The sequence below is a fragment of the Periplaneta americana genome, chromosome 7 (genome assembly GCF_040183065.1).
Source record: "Periplaneta americana isolate PAMFEO1 chromosome 7, P.americana_PAMFEO1_priV1, whole genome shotgun sequence".
NCBI lineage: Eukaryota > Metazoa > Arthropoda > Insecta > Blattodea > Blattidae > Periplaneta > Periplaneta americana.
The window spans coordinates 88,219,321-88,235,101 of record NC_091123.1 but is presented as its reverse complement, the minus strand read 5'-3'; the positions used below and the strand labels follow the sequence as shown (position 1 = coordinate 88,235,101).

Genomic DNA, 15,781 nt, shown 5'->3' with positions numbered 1-15,781 from the left:
CGTTTCAATAAGTGAAAGTCTCAGGAATCTTCTTTGCCACATCAATAAATTTAAGAATGCAGTTATATTGTCAGACTCCAAAGCAGCTATTCCATCAATAGTCTCTAAACTCACACCTTCATCTCATACAACAGAAATAACTAAAATGCTCTCTCAATTAACACTCAATAAAAGAATTGTATTCCAATGGATACCATCCCATTGTGGAATCCTGGGAAATGAGAATGCGGATGCTTTAGCAAATAAGGGCAGCACTGCTACTTACAGACCTGTTACTAAATCTATGTATTACTCTGTGAAAAGATTTATTAAATCTACATACTTAGACTTCAACTAACAAAATTTGATAACACAATGTCAAGGGAAAAAAATGGAACTCTCTGCATCATAATCCACAGTTAATTCCCGATTTACCAACGAAAATCGTCTGTAGCTGCATTTAGATTGGCAACAGGCCATGAGTGTTTGGCCAAACACCTGCATAGAATTGGAATATATCAGTCCCCTAACTGCCCATTGTGCAACTCATACCAAGAAATTGTTTCGGAATACCTCAAAATCTGTGTGTCAGTGGCTGACCATGATAATATCTTTGAAAAATATTGGAGTGCAAGAGGTCAAATGACTTTATTGTCACACGCCTGGCATTAGAAAACAACAACAACAAACAACAACTACTATTAAAATAAAACAATATAAATTTCTCTATAATATTTTCTGGAAAACCATGTCAATTAATTACACTATATATCAAACATCCAATCATCCATATTCTCACAAAATTAGTAAATTCAGGTATTTGGTCGATCATGTAATAAATACACCTTTAAATAAACAAGCCTATTCAATAGAATATAAATACACAATAGAATTAGCTACAGAAAATGGTTTCAATAAGAAAATGATGGAGAACTTTATTCGCAATAGAATTAGAAAATTAAAAAACAAGACATCCACCACTTTACAACCTATAGAATCTAAAAAGGCTAAAGTTTGGAACTTCATGACTTACATAGGAAAAACCAATAATCAATTATCTGCTTATTTCAAAAGAGAAAATATGAATATCACGCATAAAACCAACAATAAACTAAACCGTATAATTCCCAACAGAATTAGAAACAGTAATAAACTTTACATAGTGGCATTTATAAATTCAACTGTACAAACTGCAACATGAAATACATAGGTCAAACCAAAAGGATTTTCAAACCAGGTTTAAAGAGCATAAATTCGACTTTATTAACAACAGAAACAAATCAAAATTTGCTACACACCTGATCAACACAGGTCATGAACTCAATAGTATCCCTAATACATTACAAATCTTAAAAATAGTGAACAACCCACAATTAATTAACACAGCAGAAGAATATTTTATTGCGAGAAATTACAATCATAACACTCAACTATTAAATGAACAGGTCCCGAATTTTCAAAACCCCCTATATTGCATCACTAAATAATCACTCATTGAGTAGTGTCGTCTGGTTACCCACTGGAAGCTCCTCCCTCTCTTCCTTATCCACAACTCACATGGTATTATATGATCATTCACTTTGATGTAACACAACGATCAGATGGCTTCGACAACTGGTTCCATATTCACCATCTCAAATACTGTAAGTAATCAATAGAAAGCATTATTCATGCTTCCTTTCAAATGAATGTTTATAAAAAACATCTTCTCGTTCATTTTCAGATGTCCAACATAACTCATCGCTACGAGTGATTGAAAATCAAATATACACAGAATGTCAATGCTTGTACTCCTCCAAAGACACTTATAATTGAGGACGGTATTAGTAGTGGGCAATTACAGCCATATTTTAAATATTACAATAATTTTTTTAACTTTTAAACACATAATTTTTAAACTTCAAAATATGCATACTGGTCATAGACACAAGTATTGTGTGGTTATTGTATTACAGGATTATTTTAACATATTACAAATTTATTAAATGTTATTTTATTGCATGTTAAAAATGGCTCACAACCACACTAGTTCACATAACTCTACAATGGTTTTACACATGTTTTAACTTCACAAGTTTTGATGGAGAAATCGTTTCAATAAGTGAAAGTCTCAGGAATCTTCTTTGCCACATCAATAAATTTAAGAATGCAGTTATATTGTCAGACTCCAAAGCAGCTATTCCATCAATAGTCTCTAAACACACACCTTCATCTCATACAACAGAAATAACTAAAATGCTCTCTCAGTTAACACTCAATAAAAGAATTGTATTCCAATGGATACCATCCCATTGTGGAATCCTGGGAAATGAGAATGCGGATGCTTTAGCAAAGAAGGGCAGCACTGCTACTTACAGACCTGTTACTAAATCTATGTATTACTCTGTGAAAAGATTTATTAAATCTACATACTTAGACTTCAACAAACAAAATTTGATAACACAATGTCAAAGGAAAAAATGGAACTCTCTGCATCATAATCCACAGTTAATTGCTGATTTACCACGCAAATCGTCTGTAGCTGCATTTAGATTGGCAACAGGCCATGACTGTTTGGCCAAGCACCTGCATAGAATTGGAATATATCAATCCCCTAACTGCCCATTGTGCAATTCCAATCAAGAAATGGATTCGGAACATCTCAAAATCTGTGCTTCAGTGGCTGACCATGACAATATCTTTGAAAAATATTGGAGTGCATGAGGTCAAATGACTTTATTGTCAAATGCCTGGCATTAGAAAACAACAACAACTTCACAATATGTACAAGTGTTCTTTTCTCTTCCCAATTTAAGTCATCTGTGTTCAATTTGTTATTTATTAATGTGTTTTCTACCTGAAGATGACTTTTTGTAAGTCGAAAATATTTATGGTAATAATATTGTTATGTGATATGATAGAAAATTAATTCTGTATTTGTATAAAGTTTGATAGGTTGTAGACTGAAATTATATAACCCAATTTTAATATAAATTTATGGAGTGAAATCTCTTTCCTTCATGTAGAACAATTAAACAGTCCATAAGACCATTTAAAATTTTCCATTTCTGTCAAATTAGTTTGCTTTAGATTTAAGTATGACATTTTAGGACTCTATTGGGAAGCAAAAGAAAAAATGACACAACCTAATTAAGTCTTATCAGTTCATTACCATTAGTAAAAACAACAATTTTAAACATTGGGATGCTTATTGCAATATCCAATTCCCTCTGTTGACAGAACCGTTTGAAAAGTATTTCCTCCAAATATTCATGATTTGTTTTTAACCTTTTTACTGTTTACTGAAGCATTTCTTAAAATGGCATCTCGAATTTTTTCTTTATTTTTTTGGGTTAGTGAACAGAATTGATGAAATCAAACCATAGTTCCTTCCAATTTCACTTTTACTAAGTTGACTATTTTAACACTCATTTATGATTTCGAATTTTGTCTTTAAGCCCAAAATGTTTCTTTTCTATCCATACATCTGTATCTCTTGATGAAGTCACAAACACCAGTGTACTGTATTTTGAGTAAATAACTGGAATATCAACTACTATTAGGAAACACAAAGGACTAATTGAAAGAAGGAAATACTATTACCAAGACAGTTACTGTAATCTCAAATAACCCAATTTAATTTTGTCTTCTACTGGGTGGTCGAGACGAAACGCCACTGCTCAACCAATGTTCTAGAGGCCTTCGCATGCCATAGGGATAACCTGTCTTCCATCAAACTGTATGTAATTTGCAGCAAAGTGAACTCAAATGAAAAAAAAAAACTTACCTTTTCTTTTAAATGCTGGAAATGGTGACTTTCTGCATTCAAATATGCTTCACATCTCTTCAGCACATTCCAGGCACATTCTTATGTAGTTCATTTTAATTTATATTTCGTATTTATTCACAGATATTTTCCTTTATTCTAGCCTCATCGTCTGGGAAGAAAAGCTGATGCACTACATGGGTTTTATATGATTTTAACGTTAATAATGTAATGGTGTGTTGAACTAAGATATTAGACATCTCTGCTTGCTGAACTAATGGGCACAAAGATTTTCGAAGACTTTGTTCTTATCGGAAACCTATTTTGTCTATTTTACCTCTGTTAATTCACCTGTTTATTCACCTGAGGCTTCTTATTTTGAACAGAGTCTGTTTCGTTAAATTTTTACGAGTCTGTGTATTGTTGATGCATAGGTGGTAAATTACTTGAATAGGTATACAACTTTATTAATCAAAGATTATATTGGACAATATATGGAGAAGCTATATTTAAATTTCGCCATAATCAACAACACAAACTAACAGAACATATGAATGATGTTCTGAAATTTTTATTTAGTTGGTGCGAAATTAATAAAAATGACTACTAATATCAATAAAACCCTTTATCAATCTTTCTCCTTATGTCATAAATTGTCCAATTTTCAATTACTAATAGATGAACATAAAATCTCTCAACAGCAAAATCCAAAATACTTAGGAGTACACTTTGATCAAAAACTTAATTGGGAAAAATATGTTAAAAATACAGTAGATAAAGCCAACTCAAGATGCAATGTATTGAAAAGACAACAAAGTGGGGGTGTTGAATACAACCTTTAAAACATATATAAACCACAAATGCTTTGTAGAACTTACTTACAGCATTAACAAAAACCATTGACAAATTAGAAGTGGCACAAAATAATGCTATGAGATTAATCACTGGTGCAGTTAAATCTACCCCATAAAAGAGGAGATACATGAAAGATCACTGTTGTAATATGAACGAGTGATAAGGTTACCACATAACACATACTGGTCAAGCTACCAATTCAGATGCAGAAAATTGAAAACACAAAATGGGTTTCTATGGACAATCCAGAAACTAAGACATATATTTAATTTTAATTTAAAATCAGAAAAGTTCCTATTACCTAAATCACCATTACAATATGACAATATAAATTATAATACAAATTTAATTAGGGATTTGAAGAGAGAAGAATCATCTATACTTGAATCAAAACAGGTTGCCCTTGAAACTATAAATACATTCTACCCCGACACATATTGGTTACACATTTATACAGATGACTCCAAATATCAAAATGATGAACCAGCAAAGGCTGAAATATATTCCAAATTATTGAGTTTTTATTTTTCTGCGGGAAGTTCTACTCACTTTGATGGAGAAATTGCAGCAATCAACAGGGCATTAACACAACTTATTTATCAAACTAATATGTTCGAAAACGCTGTTATATTTAGTGACTCAATTTCTGCAATCCAAGGCATAGCTTCAGTCAATATTCCTACAAATTCCAGAATCGCAGAAATTCAATCATCCATACAGGAAATTGTCCAGATAAGTTAGCCATAGAGGACAAAGCAACCATATCAGAAGATGAAAAAGGATTTTCTATTTTAAGAGAAGAAGTTAAACTAGCACTTAAGGAAATGAAAAATGAGAAAGCAACAGGAGTTGATGGAATCCCATTGAGTTATCAGGTTTCAACTTATGCACTAATTGCAGTTTGTAGGGGTGAAATCGCAGACAAGAACATAGGACCTTGGAAATTGTGGATTTAGAAATGTTTAACTGCAGGCTAGCTCTAAGCACAGATGGAAATGGCGTTTTTTTTTTCTTTCTGTGCTGTCATCTGTTGTTTCGGTCAACAATTATCAATTACGCATTTCCTGAAATTCTTTGAGCCGTTCCTTCTAATGACACCGGTATGAATTTCGTAAAACACATAGTGACAGAGTTATAGCAGTTTATAACCCCGTAATGTTTCTGCAGACACACTGTATTATATCTCCTCATGTCATAATGGAGGAAGAAATTTTCTTATGAAAAATCAGTCAGTGATTGAGACCCATCAAGTATTATAATTAATTTGGGGAGTTACAGTAGGTAGCGAAATCTGGTTTCATAACAGCTGGAGAAATCATTGTGCTAACCACACATTGCCCCCATATTGGTTGGATGACAAGTTATAATAACAAATTGCTGAGCTTGGGATGTAATGAACTGTTCTTCACAGCTGTGTGCACAGACCAATCGTTGATGATTTATGAAAATTGTAAGTTGGCGCTATTTTCATGTACAGTACATCCTAGAATCAATGCAAAACAATGTCATATGACTACCAATTCACGAAAAGTATTAACTTTATTACATATAGTTATGAACCTTTTAAAGCAGTGTGTACTCGTTTTAATTGAAGTAGCCCTATGTGTTTTCTAATTTAAAAAGTCAATTTCTACTATATTGGATAAAGGATATATAAAACATCTAAAGAAATATAGCTTATTCCAAAACTGAAATTTATACATGGATCATTATTCAGACTAGACATATGAGTCACTTTTATATTTGTTGTGACTGTTCATCCTTCTTTTAAGTTCTGTTTTACTTTTGTTTAGTTACTAGGCCATCAGCATGTGTTTCTGAGTGTAAACTCTACGATTGTCGCCTATTTGTCTGTGCCTTCAGAATCACAGCGACCTGCCAACAAGAGACGAAAACGGAAAGGCTCTCAATCAGGTGGAGCAGCGAACAATGCCCCTCCTGCACCCAATAAGAAAAGATCTCCTGGACCCAATTTCTCCTTGGCGTCACAAGTAAGTACCGAAGCCAGTATATTACTGTTTACACATAAAGTAATGTTCTTGGTATGTTTTTTTGTAGAATAACTTATCATAGATAATAAGGTAATATTTCTGTATAAAAAGCACTACCTGATGTAAATTTACAAAGCTGATTCAGCAGCTGAGCAATAAACATGTTCAGTAGAAGATTGAATTCAATTCAATTCAAATTCAGTAGAGGATACTAAATTAATCTGAGATTGGTAAATGGCATTGATTATTGAATTATGACATGATAGATCTCCAGAAAAATAAGTTTTTGAGAAAACTATTTATATTTTTTAAGTACATACTAACTTAAAACACATGTGCGTTTTTCTATGATGAATATAAGACGAGGTTTCTTTAAAAATGTACCTATATTTCTATTACTGTAATTTTATAGGTTAGGCCTGCTTGGGCCAGCACAGTAGACTTAGGGTGCTATTCATAGACATTTCGCAGCACGCGCTACGAGCGTACTAAGCTAGCTCCGGCTATCCACTGGTTACTAGTACAGAATTCAAATCATATCCTATCGCTAACACTGGTTTATGAATACGGCCCATAAGGTCTACTGAGTATTAATACTTTTTGGGCTGCCTGCTGGGATATCGATTGTCTGAAATTTCAAAGTTTATAATGTAAACCATTATGCAAATTAGTTAGATATCATTCTGTTAACTTTAGCTACACCTACATTCCAATCTTCTCTAATATAGGCGTACTTACACACAATGATGTCCAGCCGCAACATAATTTAAAAGTTTATGATGTTCATTACATAGACTGGTATTAAATCCATTCTGTTACTAAGCTAGGTTAAGTTATAATCTAATCAAGGCTATGCCTACTTACCCACAATGTTGTCCTGTTGTTACAGCAGGTACTACTCTATTCTTGTAATCAACATACTCGTTTGCTTTAACTCTTCCTTTTTAATGATATTTCTCTTCCACTCTGACTCTTTTTTCACATTAATTCTCCTTCTACTTTCTTCATCCATTTTCAATCTCTTACTAACCCTGAAATCTTACAAAACAAACTCAACTGTCACCATTTCAGTTTACTGGGAAAACAATCTAGCCAATACAAACGAAAAGGTTCTGAGTCAGTCTGAACAATGGAAACAGAATGGTTCTGCGTCATTGACTCAGAACGTTTTTGTTTTCACTGTGCAATACAGAACTCTTATATCACCATACAAAGAGACTTGACTTAGAATGTCTTGCATACATAGTTGTATTTACCTTCAAAGGATGACTTCCCGCCATTAAATCAATTTTGTAAAAATAGTGACTTAGAATGTTTTAGTATTCCTCGATTCATTTGCAGTATATAAACAAATTTTAATTATTGTTAGAGGTTACTGAGTTCTAATGTTATATAGTAGGATTTAAGACATGAGTTTAGAGAAAATACAAGCTTGTGTGCAAAAAATCATATAAATATAGCCTCAAAAAATATTTTTTATTAGTTAAAAACAAAATTGTAAGTTCGGAATCGTGATCTTTATTTAATAATAATAATAATAATAATAATAATAATAATAATAATAATAATAAAGAAAAGAAGTAAAGTATAGCATATACAGTATAGTTTGAGCCATGTTTGAATAGCCTTCGCCTATAATCAGCAACTCTAGATATTAATAACAAAAGCACTTGAGATAACGAAACTATCAGTATCCTCAAATTTCATCTTCAAGGAGTACAAGTAAGGCATATAATTGACTGTGGGGTGTACAATGTCTTTTAAGTGAATCGAGTTGCTACATGAATGATTGTCATGTCAGTACTGTGTGCACTTTGCAAAGTATAAGACAGAAAGAAATGGCAAACTCTGTTAGAGCAAAATTGCTGCACATTTCTATCCTCTTTCCGGTGTGAAACAAATATTGATGGTGTTATAATAGAGTTATTTATTGTAAGCATGTCACATACTATAACGTTGAATGGAAATTACTATAGATTATCCAAAGTAAGAACCACTCTTGATCTAAACACTGACCCAAGTACTCAGGGCAGAAGGGAAGAAAGAGTTCTTTACTTCTCATTTTGTCTTGGATTTACGAATTATATAACAATGTATAGCAGAGACGTAGTTATCCTTATTCTTTCGTAAAATACAGTAGTACACAATAATGCCTCATACAATGTGAAATTATCCTTAAAAATCATCTATATTATTGATAAAGAAAAATTTATTATGGCAACTCATATCAAATATTGTGTTTGTTGAATAAGTAGGCAATTGTAGAAATGTACAGATAGCTGAAATATTTTGTTTAATATGTATTGTCAGTATTGGATGTAGTACTCCACATCACGAACAGAGGTGTATAGATGCGAAACATACATTTGAAATCAATAAGCTGAAACATAACAACAGGTTGGGGTAGGGCTAGTCAAACATGTACGCAGAGTAATATGTCAAGAGCAGATCTTATATTAGATGGACTTAGAGCCCTTGCTTTTATGTGACGAATTTCATAGTGACTACTATTCCAAATGTTTGCACATAGAAAGCATGTTATAAATTAATAGCAATTTACTTTCTAAAGCTCTTGATTACTGAAAATTGTTTAAGTACGAAACACTCTGACACTACAGAACACTAAACAAATATCTGCTGTACGAATACGACAAAAGACTTTACATGCACAAGTTGTGGTTCTATTAAGGACAAAATAAGCCAGCAGATATAGGAAAATTGAATTTGAAACAAATACAGTTTCAATATATTGCCAAGCCTCACATACAAGTGTGTTAATATATTGTGACTTTTAATTCAACACAACAGCACAATGACTTTCTATAACTGAATTTAAAACACTCCCGTCAACAATGGGTATTTCACTCCACACAGCAACACAGTATTCATTATTGCACTCCACAGACAATGACAATTCACTTGGATTATTGACAATAACAATGTACTCCTAATCTCAACTAATGTTCACAAAGCATTATTTACAAAACAAAACTGTCAGTTCTCAGTTCACAGTTCGTTTGCCTTGGCTAGTTCTTCTAGCTCATTCACTCAAGTTCACAGTATATCGAACCCAAGACTTCCAGAGAGTCCACTGAACTCAAGACTTTCAGATAAAGTTCACTGCACACTGAACCAAAAATTTCCGGCTGCGTTGCTTCCGCCTGGACGCTCACTGCTGCTTCATAACTCACTGGCTTGCTGTCCAAACTAAACTGGCTTGGGTCTTCTTCGCGTCTTCTATTTATTGTGAAATCACACTTTCTCGTTCCTTCGACGCTCGAAATTTCTGCAGATGCTGAGAGGATGGCGCTTCTCGAGACTTCTCCGGATTTCTCCCCTCAGTTGCAGTTGCTTTTCTTCCTACTCTCTGCCGTGGCCCAGTGTGTCCTCGCCTCGTCTCTCGCGCCTCCTGCGCGCCCTCCCTTCTGCCAGACGCGTGCTCGAATTCCGAGGCAACGAGAAGTTTCTAGCAGGGTTGCCACAATAAATATATATAGTTATTATTATTATTATTATTATTATTATTATTATTATTATAACATCAAATTCTGCGTCAAACTTGAAAACTCTGGAATAGAGACCTTCCAAATGCTTCAGCAGGCTTATGACAGTGAGAATTATTGTAATGGAAATAACAATTTTTAACATGGTTGGTATTTATTGACGAAAATATTGTATGGCATTTTATCACATCAACCACTGCTGTACTCCAACCACGAGAAAGTCTCCAGAGAATGAAACGAAGCAGGCTGATGCTGTGAATGAAGGTCACACACGTGGCTACTCGTATCTCTATTGGCTACCTCTCAAGCACAAACCATAACACTGATATACACATTTTTATACTACCCTAGTTACAAAATTAGATCACTGTTAATCTCCTGGTCTTCTAATCCCTCCATACAGGAAATAACATATGCAGGAGAGTGCATGATTTTTAAACTGATGTTATAACTCTAATATTATCTATCTACTTCGCTCCAGTAGATGATGCAATAGTAAGCACATTCCTTTCACGGTTTATCTCCTGGTTGGAGAACAGTAGTTGTCATTTATTCTCCTCGTATTTGATCATTCTTCTACAGGTTTGTCAGAACTCCATATTTATGAGATAACTTGTAAGATAATTTGAATATTAAAATTGACGCATTCATTGTTGGTCATATTCATTGCCTTACACGAAACCCTTAAGATGGAAAGTAGCAAATTTCCATATTGGCCCAAATGTAGTACGACCTTGAATATAATACAACCCCAAGTTTTCAGATGTTCTTTTTAGGAAAATAAAAATATTATGCTATATACAATTATTATACATTAAAAATGTTATAGAACGAAAGAAAACTAATAAATTGTACCTTTATCACCAAGTTCTAGGTTTTTAGCACCACACACTTCTGTTTCACTCCCATTCTTCCTCTTCTTCTCCAACAGCCTCATCTTCTGAACTGGAACTTTCTGCGGATTGACCATACTCCCACAAAATGTCATCCTCACTGCCATCCATGTTATTGGAAACAACACTTGAAACCATTCACAATAGATTCACTGCTAATGCTGTTCCATGCTGCAATTATCCACTGGGCTAGCAATTGCACACTTGGTTTTTTAGTTTCCCTGCTGAGGTGAGAGCATTGTCCCCATTAAGCAATCAGTCATTGTACTGTTTACGCAGATGATCCTTAAAGGGTTTATTAACTACAACTTCCAGCACATGAAGTTGAAATGTCATTCTCCCAGGGATAATAACTAAATCCGTGTTCATTTCTGAAATCGGTTTCTTTATTTTTTCAGTAGTGTGGCCACGAAAAGGATCTAGAATTAAGGTATATGTACACCCACAAAAAATGATGAAAAATTAGAATTTTCAAAATATAACTATTTTATTAGAGAATTTTCTCCCCTTTAATTTGATATAAGAATTTTCGATTTATGCCTTATGGTTTTTCAGATAAGTCCCATTTTCCAAAATTCTGCGTCATCAGCCATGGTCACTTCTATGAAGATCACTCCTAAAGTAATGCACAACAATTTTTTTAATTTATTTTTTATTCTAAACCTTTGCAATTTATGGAGGTCATAGTTACATCCTTCCCCCTTGTATTCAAACTTAATTTAAGTTGTTCCCGTGAGTAGCGCCAGAGAGTAGCTCAGATGTGTTAGTTCAGACTTTTATTGTGCAGATATACAGGCCCTCATTCCAAGGTGGCGTAAGGCAGTTGAAAGGTGCGGGGATTATGTGGAAAAGTGACATATTGTTCCTGAAGGATGTATCTACATTCTATGAAAATAGCAAAGCTGTAGGCTAAAAATGTAATTTTTAAATAAATATTGTAGATTACTTTTGGAGTGATCCTCGTAGCAGTCAATCCCCTCGTCCAGCATTGCTTGTAAAATAAACTTCTTTCTAGTCCCAAAATAGATGCATAGATATCAAGGCATGATTATTAGATTGGAAACACGTTTTTACATAATGAAGTAATTTATAATCTTTTACTGTTAGTCATAAAACTGTAAATTTGTGTGTCAGTGATGTTGTACGTCATTTTAATAAGAGTCCAAAAGGAGAAATTAAAATTCTGAGGAGGATGAGCATAAACGCTGGGACAAGCACCATCACAGAATTTGTTGCATCAATGGAAAATAAGAACAAAAATGCCAAAAAACATTCAACACCTGAAGTTAAAACAAGGAGGAGGTATTTGAGAGGCAGAAAGAAGCTGAAACAGGACCGACATGAAGCTGCTTAAGGGGTGACATATGATGATGCAGTCTTCTAGGCTCTGAACGTTTGTGGTTCATTTAGAATATTTAATTCTTTTAAACATGATATCTCAGTCAAATATGGTGATACCAAGATGATATTGGTGTCATTTTGAAGCTTAAAATGTCCCCTAGTGCCTGACAATGAGTAAAATAACATTAATGTAGTTAATAATTATCTATAGATTTTTTACATGATATATGCAACATAAAATATTAGTATAAGTTACATATATGGTAATATTTAATTAATGTAAATGAAAATAAAAAAATAGCTCTATGTCAGGCACTAAAGAATAGTTTTAGCTATAAAACAGTGAAAAAAATGTGGCTCTATCTTAAAAACTGCATGAGCTATCATGTTTCAAGTTGTATGTCAAAATTACAAACAAAATAATTTTTATAAACAATTTAGACATAATTTCAAGGGATTTGTTCATTTCATTCTCTCTCTGGTACCATTCTCAATTGTATAAAAATTTTACAGAGCAAAATTATGCAAAACAAATTTTTTTTTGTATGTAAAGGTGTACATATACCGTAACATTCCCCCTCTTCCTTAACAAAGCACTTTGTCGTCGTCCCCACACAACCTTAAACCAGTCAGCCATCAACTCCTCAGTCATCCAGCCCTTCTCCTGTGCTCGCAAGATTACACCAGGGGGTGATGGCTCTTCAGGAAGGGTTTTACTCTTCAAAATGGCATATGGTGATAGTTTCCGATCATCTGCAGTTACAATGTAATGCATGCTTTTTCATTGCCTGTTGTTCTCACTAAAACTGATTTTGACCCTTTTTTGTCCACTATTATGTTAGTTGCCATATCAGAGAAAACCAGAGTTCGGTTTGCATTGCCCATCTGACGAAGAAGACAGTTGTGTTCTTCTCAAAGTTTTATTATGTGTCTCTGATATGACACTAACTTCTCCATATAATCTGAAGACAAGCGCTGCACCACTGTAGTTCGACATTGTAAAGTTTTACCCTGAGCGCCTCATTGTGTGTCTACACCACCCTATACTCTCCTTAAATTGGCTTCTGCTGATATTTAACTCGCAAGCGATTTCCTGTGCCTTCATAATAATTACTTCACAACTTATGGAGAAACCTTCATTTCACTTTTCCACAACATACTGTAACACATGTTTGTTGATTTGTTCAAATCTCCCAGCCTTCAGCCCTCTGAATGATTTTCTGGTAGAGCACGAATTTCTAACCTTTCTTCATTTTTATATCAAAGACATACTATATTTGCTTCTGAAACGCCAAACATTTTAGCTGCTTGGACATTACTTTTTTTTTTATACCCCACTGGAATAAGGGTATATGGTGCATGGTTTCCCTTTGTACTTATACCCTTATTTCGGGGGGGGGGGGATATTCATTTGTAGCTTGAAGTTTAAAATTGAAATCGTAATTTCTTCTCACTCCTTTATTTACTTTCGACACAGAAGAATCTCTTCATTCTGTGCTACCTGTTCTACTTGATTGGGGTTCTGGTTCTGCCTCTGCCATTTTCAAGTTTAATAAGAACAATACTGTAATTAGCAAGCTTCAAACTCATGAACTGTACTGTCACTGAAATACCATTAAATAATAGGATCTGCAACCAGAAGTTAAGTTTTTAAAACAAATTTTTAAAATTGAATTGACTGTGGAAGAAAGTGCTGCTAACAAAGTAAGAATATTTTTATTAAAGTGGAAGTTAAGTTTAGGCCTAGAAATAACAAAAATAATTTGAGGGAGAAAGGAACAACATTAAAAAGTAGTACCGGTAGTATTGTAATTTCTTTCAAATCCTTCACTACTACCCAATGCAGTATCTCATTGGTGGTTAGACTACAATTGTTGACTAAATATGTAAATAACGCCGCACTGCACCTTTGTAGAGTCATCTATAATTATTTATAGACTTTTGTTTTCGTATTTTATATGAATTTACTAAACCTCCAAACAAACTCAAACACATTAGAATAAATTCAATGCATGAGAGAGAGTATGGTAATATTACAGTACCAGTACAGTAACAAAAATCGGGAATAGGGTAGATCAGATTGAACACGTGACCTTGACAGAGCGGCAGGTCCAATCCTATATACGTAACATACAAGTGAGACGTCTTTCACACTTTAAATGGCTTAAGTCTCGATTATAATAAGAGTCCAGTTTTCGCAGCACTGTTTTTATGTGGGGAAAAAAAAAAAAAAAAAAAAAAAAAAAAAAAAAAAAAAAAAAAAAAAAAAAACATCGTATTAGATTCGGGCCAATAGACACAGAATAGGACTTTTCATGAAAACATATTTCATTGTCATTTAAAAATCAAGTTGTGTATGTATCCAATGCCTACCCACTTCACTTACGTGATTTGGGTTCAACATATTGCAGATAGACTGTGACTCAACACTTCAATCTGCACACACTTCAGCGAGCCACTTTTGCATGATGTGTATCTATGGAGAGTTATGACGAAAAATTAAATTGCTTTAAGTAAGAAACAAAATGAAATATTAATGTGAAATGCTTAGACTTACTTTACAAAACGTGCATTTTATGAGCTACATTGCGAGAAAAGTTACAAATAAGTTGAGTTTTACATGTTTTGCGAAACTTTCTTTCCATAATTACTGTCTTTATTGATTACTTCATTGATATCTTGTCATAACTGCTAGTAGAAGAACCATTTCACAGATGAAGCCTTCTAAGTAATTAAAATAGCCATTATTATTATTATTATTATTATTATTATTATTATTATTATTATTATTATTGTTGTGTGTATTATACAAATTACAAACTTGGCATCCAATAAGAAAATTATGTGCAAAGAGCACAAAAATTAAGGAACGATGACCAAAAATAAAACTATTATAGTTATAATTAAGTTGTTGATAACACTAGTTAAAAAATCATAAAATAACTTGATTTCTTGGGTATTATCACGGAATTGTTGCTTTGTTTTGAAAATCACATAAGAACTTCATTTCTTGGGTGGTATCATGGAATTGTTGCTTTGTTTTATTTACTATAAGCCTACATGTACTGCATAAGATTACATTATTTTAATGCAAAGGTATGGAATTAAAACCTCGTCTTATATTCGAAGAAATATTGTATTTTATTATAATTTCTTCTGCTCATAGTTGATTATAACTCAACACATAAAAGAAATTTCACACAGTATGAATGTATTACTGTCATAATATTGCTATCATAACTAATCTCAGAAATCTAAAATGACCTATATGTGATGAGTTATAGCTCTTATGTCACATGTTTTACATTAAGTTGAAATAAATATAGTATTGCGTTAATATCACCAAATTCAAATTTCATCCAAGTTTGCTACAATATATTCTTAAATTATGATATAATCGAGAGTCAGGACTCAGGAGTGTATTGTAAAAAATAAGTGATGTTACCTATGTTATGCTGCTTTTAAAATGTGTGT

At 33.3% G+C, this 15,781-nt stretch overlaps 1 protein-coding gene across 4 annotated transcripts in view; it reads left to right on the top strand.

Moving 5' to 3' along the window:
* The window catches only part of Chi (LIM domain-binding protein 2 Chi), a 447,709-nt gene that overhangs the window by 406,869 nt on the left and 25,059 nt on the right, over positions 1-15,781 (top strand). For all 4 annotated transcript variants that reach the window (XM_069831011.1, XM_069831010.1, XM_069831009.1 and 1 more), the window contains one exon: positions 6,443-6,570. In XM_069831011.1, the coding sequence (XP_069687112.1) occupies positions 6,443-6,570 (128 nt within the window). The remainder of the gene's footprint in view (positions 1-6,442; positions 6,571-15,781) is intronic.